Source organism: Curcuma longa, chromosome 13 (genome assembly GCF_044706935.1).
Source record: "Curcuma longa cultivar G26 ecotype Majalengka, Jawa Barat chromosome 13, ITB_CL_G26_1.1, whole genome shotgun sequence".
NCBI classification, from domain to species: Eukaryota; Viridiplantae; Streptophyta; class Magnoliopsida; order Zingiberales; family Zingiberaceae; genus Curcuma; species Curcuma longa.
The window spans coordinates 7,472,191-7,479,453 of NC_133873.1; the positions used below are offsets into that span (position 1 = coordinate 7,472,191).

A 7,263-nucleotide genomic window follows, 5' to 3' on the forward strand; every position below is an offset into this window, starting at 1 on the left:
CTCCGGCCCCACCCTCCGTTGACTTCTTCTGCTGCTTCCCACCGACAACCTGCACAAAAAATTATCCCACGATGGAAAATTTTCATAAGATCGGATTACGTTAAGATTAATTGATTTGAAAAATTAAATATTTAATTTAAAAAAACTATCCTCTTCTCAATTCAAAAAAAGTCAACTCATCCAAAAAGAAAACATGCACCAACAGATTAAAAATAATTTTCAAAATTTATCAACTAAATTTGAACTAAAACAATATAAATCGAAACCTTATATAATCCGCCGAGGCTGAGCTTGCTTGAGATGGACACAAGTCGACCGGATGCAAAGTCTAGACAATTATATCGACCAAGGACTGCAACCATAACAATCATCGAACAAAGCGAGGGTTAGTGATGGCTTTCACTTAGTCTTTTCTTTATCGTTTTCTCCTCGATGTTCAAGTTGCCAAAGAGATGGTTAGGTGCCGCGAGCTAATACAATTATCGAAACCGAAACTTTTCATAGTGTGGTGGTTGCTCCATGAAATATAGCAGGTAGAAGTAGCATGCCCCACTGCTGTGTCTCAAGGAAGTGATCAAACCCCTCCAATTCTTTCTAACTCCATTAGCTAAGAGACTTTTAGATGGTGACGTTGACTTTAACTATGACAAAGATCCTGCATTAGTTGACTTTATCTATGACAAAGATCATGCATTAGTTGGATGATCCATACTTTAGTGGTTGACATTTGTCCACAAGTCCACTCTCATACAAATGGAAGGGGGTGTGGGGGATTTAAGTGAATCCTCATGCTTTAAAAGGCCTAGCATTCTTTGAAAGATAGACAAAGCCTTCGAGTGTGTCGTTCGCTCGCTGAGTTGCGGTCGCCTCAATTCTTTGAAAGATGACAAATACGATGGTAGAAGGAGATGAATTGGAGGCCAATTGGGTCGGAGAGTTGCTCAATGACAACACTTGTTCTCTATTTGTCGCGCGGGAGAGTGAAGAATTCAAACGAAATGCTCGTGGAGTGTCCTCAGCTTTTCGGGCAGCTGAAATGTGTTGCAGGTGAGGCTTTTACATGCCTGACATATTCAATTGCGGGTGAGACAGTCAGCTTGATGCCCTCTCTTGCAGGGTTTCGACACCGGAGAGGAGTTTAGCGGGCAAGTTGGATGGCAAGTACACGCTGCGGATGAAGATGTGCGGTACCGGACTGGCCGATGATGGCTACAAGTGGAGAAAATATGGCCAGAAATCTATCAAGAACAGTCCGAATCCAAGGTCACTTCCAACTCCTGATTTCGCCTATAAATTCGATGTTATGCCACTGTCAAAAACAGAATGCTTTAGGTATCAATCAGCCTCTACAACACCTCTTGAGAAGAGAGCACCCAAACATATCGTCGTTCCAACACGATTCGAGCATTCGTGTAAGTTTTAGTCGTCAAAGACCAACAACTAAAAACCATCCCCCAATTCAAAATGCCTCGCGCCAACAACTTGAAATTGTATTCCAAGTCTACCTGAAATCACATTGGTGGTTGTTTCTGCCACATTTACTAGCATACCCGTCGAAATAGCAGAGTTCAGTTCAGTTAATTCAGAAATTCAAATTTTCAATTCGATCGATTTAATTTTTAACCGAATGCTCACCCCTACTCATGTCCCCTTACAGCAACTTGTTTGATGCTTCCTCTACTTGAGTGCAGGAGTTACTACAGATGTACTAACCCGCGATGTAGTGCCAAGAAGCAAGTAGAGAGGTCCCCGGAAGATCCTGAGACGCTTATCGTAACATACGAAGGTCTCCACCTCCATTATACTGCACAATTCCTGCTGTCTCAGACCCATGACTATTTCACCTACACCGCGAAGAAGCCCGAGCACACGACGATCCTACAGCCTGATGTTCCGATGTATCAGTCCCTAGGAACAAACCAAAGAGGGCTAAACGATGAACTTGAGAGGAGTACAAAGAGTGCTGCAGATGACAGAATGCAGAATTGTATACTTGAAGATGTCGCGCATAGATCGCAAGGTCTGTTGGAAGATGTTGTGCCGTTGTTGGTGAGGAAGCCAGCCGTCTCAGCCGCATCATCAGAGGACCATAATTTCTCGTCGCGGTCTCCATCTTCGACGCAATCTTGGAGCCCTGTCTCCTATTATCTTGATATGGGTATCTTTTCCAGCATCCTGTGAGCAGTAAACAACCAGATGCAAGCAAGTTCAGCTTCAAATTATATCGAATTTCGATGCGAAATAGATCAGAATATCGATATGATGTAATGGTTGGATATAGGTAGATGTTTAATATGCATATAGAAACCTGAAACTAGGACCATAATTAAGTCAAACTGAGTCGAATTTTGTGATGTTCAAGTTTGCATGATAAGATAACTGAATCAAATCAAATCAAATCTAAAATAAAAGATGATGAAATGAGGCTTGGGCCAAGCATGGCCAGCTACACCCAAACTTGTATTCGATTGGGATTAGGATTTGAAGGTTGTGTTTGAAAATTTAAAATTGTTTATAATTTTCTTTTTAATGAAATGAAATAATTTTTATTTTTTGTATGCTCAACTTTAATATATATTATATATATATATATATAAAATATCCTGTACACTTGTTTATGCATGCATGATGCGCAAAGAAAAATCACTTTCGGACATTTGGAATAGGAACAGTATCATTTTTTATTTTTATGTTACTTACGGTTAAGTCATTTAAAATTTTTTTCCTTTAGGATTTAAGAGTTGAGTTATAGTATTAAGCATAAAAAAAATTTAAAATTTTGTTGCTCATGGAATATACCGGATTGTTATCCCGCACATCCTCGTGAGCAACTATATTTTTTTATTTTGGAATTTTTTTATACTTAATACTATAACCCAACTCCTAAATTTTAAAGGAAAAGTCTTAAATAATTTAACCATAAACGAAAAATAAAAAATAATACTATTCCTATTCCGAGTACTGGACCATTTTCGAGCGCTCGAAATCTTCTATCGCGTATCGCATATGCACAAATAGACGCATAGAATATCAATTTCTATATATATATATATATATATATATATATATATATATAAAATAAAAATGATGATTGTTCGACTAAGAGTGCAAATGAATCAAATCAAATCAAATAATATAAAAATTTTTGATATTTGAATTCAAGCTTGAAAAATCTATGATATTTGAATTTGATTCAAAACTCAAAATATAAATAATTTTGATTCAAATTCGATTCAAAATAAATTTTAAGCTCGAATTCGATTTGAATTGTTCAAACCTTGATTTAAGCAAAATCGAATTATAATTCAAAATGACTTAAATTTGAATTCAAATTATTCAAACTTAATTCGAACATATAATTTAAACATATTTAAATTAAAATTATGACCAATCAAATAAAATATTATCAAATAAAATATTATAAGTTCGAATTTAATAATTTCAAATATGAATCAAATATTTTTCAAACCGGCTCGAAAAGCTTGTGAACAGACTCGATTCGCTTGCACTCCTACACTCAGACTAATTTATTGGTATACAATATATAACAAATTAAAATAATACTAAAGCAATTAAATAACCTGAATTGAAATAACTGAGTATTAAAACAAATCACTTAGATAAAAATGAATACGCTACATGAAAAATAGCATGAAATTCAACAGGACTCAACTACATGGATGTGATATGCATGGATGTGGGATCCACTTCAAAAAGTGTGTTATGTTGAACAATTATCACATACACATTAAGACAGAGCATTAATTATCAGTAAAATATTCTTTTGGGAAAAAAAGGGAAAAGATTGCCAATATTCTTCTTAAAAGTGTGCAATAATTGAAGAAGTGCAATATCACTTCAAAACACCATGTAGAACATCATCTCTTTCACCAAACTACAGGCATGAATTATTTATTGTGAGAGCCATCCATTGAATGGCAAACAAAACCAGCAAAGTTCACTATCATCAATAATTAAAAACAGCCCTACATCAATCATGGCATGCATATGCTTTAGACAATGACAGACCAATCCACCATGCATAAACAACTACAAAATTGCTGGTGGGCATCTTTACCACATCACTGCAAGAACAAGTCATTGGCTAACTAATTTATTTCCAATTTCTTATAGTTCAAACAACAAGAGCAGCAACACAATTTATTGGTTGTTCTTGGTCTGTTGTCAAGCAGCTCCTAACAAGTAAATTAGGTTTTGGAAATATGGATAATATGTTCAATCAGAGTGCATAGCAAGGCACTATCTGAATCTTATCTAACATTTGAAGTACATAATATAAAGGCAGTCAGTTTAAAGGATGTACCTCATCATATGTGCAATTGTAACTTATCTCCTGACTAATGCATGTACAACTTGATGAAAGTCTTCAGATTATGATGCTAAGCGCCATAGGGCTTCCATGTTGATATCGCGTAGATGATTCTACCCTTCCATCCCTGAATCAACCATCGGTTATCTTCTTCGAAGACGAAATCCTTGTGGTAGTTAGTTTTCACCTTATGCTTTGCTCTCTTGATGATGTCAGGGTTCAGTGGGAGCTGTTGAAATCCAGCCCTGAGATTCCTAACCTGCCACTGTTTGTAAGTCTCAGGTCTCTCGACCCTTTCTGAGCCTTCGCATGCTATAACATTAAGAGCATCTCTGCCAAAGAGATCCCTCTCAATCAGCATCCTTTGTTCATTGTGGCGCGGCACATTTGTTTCAAGCATGTCGAACAAAGCAGAATAGTGGAACAGAGCTTCCCGGAAACGTGTGAGGAAGAAGGGAGCACTGTATGATCCATTCACTACTCCATGTATAAAAACATCAGGTTTCATCCTCCTTATCCTGTTCAGGACCCTATTTCTGGGGCTGTCTACGATGACAGTCTCATCGACGAGGTTTCTGAAGCGGTACAGGCAATTGACAACCACAACCTCATCTTTATGGATGTGAAGATCTTCAACCTGAAAATGTTCCCACTTAGAAGCAATGGCCTGAAACTCAAAAGGGACACTAAAACTGTTGGCATAATCTGCTAATCTACGCCCCGTCTCTTCGATTCTCTCTGTGGGACGGAAACCTGGTTGTGGTACATCAATTCCAGTTATCCGCAGATTTGGAGGGCCGCCATCCCTAGTCGAAAGACGCTGGATAAGGCATGGCCATTGAAACCCAAAATAAATGCCAAAGTCTATGATATGCACTTTGGATGCCTTATTTGTGACATTAAGGATTGTCTGATTAGCGAAAAAATATGAAATTCTCTTGAAGGGACATGCGGCAAGATATAGATGATAGGCCTTCAATATATCTGTTGCAGTTGTCCTTTTTGCCACAAGGGCATGATAAATCTGACTTCCCATACCAGCCAATCGAGCCTCAAGACCATCTGCAAAGCAATATGCCAGCCTTTGCGTCGCATCTCCATCTGGAGAAGAATGCTGCCTAATCTGCTTCAGTAGTTCATCAGCAGTACGTCGGTCATCTGCGGCCACTGCTTGAGCACAAAGGATGAGAAGAGTTCTAAGATCCACCACCTTTTTCTTGGTCTGTTTCTTTCCTCGTCCATTCAATCCTTTTGAGGAACAATCCTGTGCTATTTTGATAGTTTCATTTTGCTTTTCTTCCCTTAGGTCAGATACTTGCTTTTGACATTTTCCTCTTTGACAAAGCAAAATCATGTCAAACATTTCTGACCTCACCACCCCCTCAAAGGAAACAGCTGACTGTTTATTACTCCTCCCCTCAGCCAAATCCAGGTCATCTCGGCTTCGATTTTTTCGACCTCTAGAGCCATGCAAGGGAGATTCTTCACTGTCCATCTTAGCCTTGGAACTGAATGGTCTATCTCGTCTCAGTAGCTGAGATGATGAAACATCTGAATTGATTGCCAATTTATCATTACTGGGAAGGAACTTGTTTGCTTCCTCAACTCCTTTCTTGAATTGCCAAGCAGGCATACTTTTGAAGAACAGACTAGGAGACATGATACTGCTTGAAGAGTTCGACGGAAACGTAAATGAATTTCTGAAGGAACTAGATTGCAAACACAACTGATGGCCATTGCTGGAATCACAGAGAGAGTTATTGCCAACACAGCCATTGGTTTTACTTGTACCACGGATAGAATAGAAGTTTCCATTTCCATGATTGTCGGTATAGTTGAGGTTCGCTAAACTTTGCTGAACTTCAAGCAGTGGTGGATCTGGGGATGGTGGATACTTCTGTCCGAGAATGTCATAGAAGGGTTTCTCTGCGGCTCTAAGGGCTGACTCTTCCTTATGAATGCTGATCTTTTCATCTATATCTTCCTCCATGAGCATTTTGCTAATGTAGCTAAGGGCCATGTCTGAATAGAAGATATCACCATCTTCTGGATTATCCCCCTCCGTGATCGTGCTGGTGCTGGAAGTGGGATTGCCACTAGTGTTGGTGCCAGAGGACATTTGGGGCAATTCCACCCTGCCGCGATGACCTAGACAAGGCTGCGGTTCTCCCAGTCCAACAGCCCGAAAAATGTTTTGATCGGAGAACGAATCATCATAGCTCAGTCCGCTCATCATGCCCCTGCAAAACCTAATCTTTCTAGATCATGAGCAATGTAAAGTAGTCATCAAGCCTACGAAAACAAGAACCAAAAGGTCCAGAAGAATCCAACAATCGTCAAATCAACCACTCAGATTCCGAAAAGACCTTTTCAAAGCTAGTAGCCGCACGCATCAAATCTCGATTTCCGACCAACGATACCTCCTATGCGTTCACCGAATCACTTCACCTGGCATCGGAGACCCACAAAAGAAAAAAAAGACGGCAACTTTACTTTGGAAGAAAGCCACGGAACGGATCGAATCAAAGACTGAAGAGCAGGAGGAGGAGGAGGAGGAGGAGGAAGAAAAGCTAACCTCTTTGCGATGCCGAGCTCGCGAAGAAGAAGACGAAGAAGAAGAAGAAGAAGAAGAAGGGCAGGCTTCCAATGGCTTCTCCACCGCTCCTTTTTAATAAGGTCCCTTTATCGGCGCTTAACCAGGCCGCGTAGTCGAAGATCATCCGTCCGATGGGAATTCGACGACCCAAAATGCTCGTTGGGTTTCCCGATCTGATCGTGGTACATCTCGTGCCGCACTTTCCTTTTGTACCCACGTGCCCATTCCTGTGTGGGGCCCGCGAAAGCAACAGAGTCGAGGGTCGATGGTTGGGGTACGTTAATCGGGGAGGAGGTGCTGAAACTCTTTTGTTAGACGACACGTGTCAGTGGCGCTC

The 7,263-nt window shown here is 39.8% G+C and overlaps 2 protein-coding genes across 5 annotated transcripts; one reads left to right on the plus strand and one right to left on the minus strand.

Annotated features, from left to right (window-relative positions):
- Window positions 1–895: 895 nt before the first annotated feature.
- LOC141843972 (putative WRKY transcription factor 49) lies at window positions 896–2,181 on the plus strand. Its single transcript, XM_074731978.1, has 3 exons — window positions 896–1,047; window positions 1,117–1,263; window positions 1,692–2,181. The coding sequence occupies exons 1-3, from the start codon at window positions 896–898 to the stop codon at window positions 2,179–2,181; spliced, it is 789 nt and encodes a 262-aa protein (XP_074588079.1).
- Window positions 1,558–6,969, minus strand: LOC141844160 (scarecrow-like protein 9). Of its 4 annotated transcripts, XR_012603110.1 has the most exons (5): window positions 6,906–6,969; window positions 6,697–6,778; window positions 4,325–6,570; window positions 1,994–2,175; window positions 1,558–1,908 (listed from the first exon to the last, which is right to left on the minus strand). XR_012603110.1 is itself a non-coding variant. In XM_074732180.1 (2 exons), the coding sequence occupies exon 2, from the start codon at window positions 6,564–6,566 to the stop codon at window positions 4,401–4,403; it is 2,166 nt and encodes a 721-aa protein (XP_074588281.1). In that variant the 5' UTR covers window positions 6,567–6,778; window positions 6,906–6,969; the 3' UTR covers window positions 4,102–4,400. The 4 variants fall into 4 exon arrangements, 1 of the variants encoding a protein (XP_074588281.1); XR_012603111.1 differs by having other exon boundaries at window positions 1,558–1,929; window positions 4,325–6,778; XR_012603112.1 differs by lacking the exons at window positions 1,558–1,908; window positions 1,994–2,175 and adding an exon at window positions 3,897–4,085 and having other exon boundaries at window positions 4,325–6,778.
- Window positions 6,970–7,263: the final 294 nt, after the last annotated feature.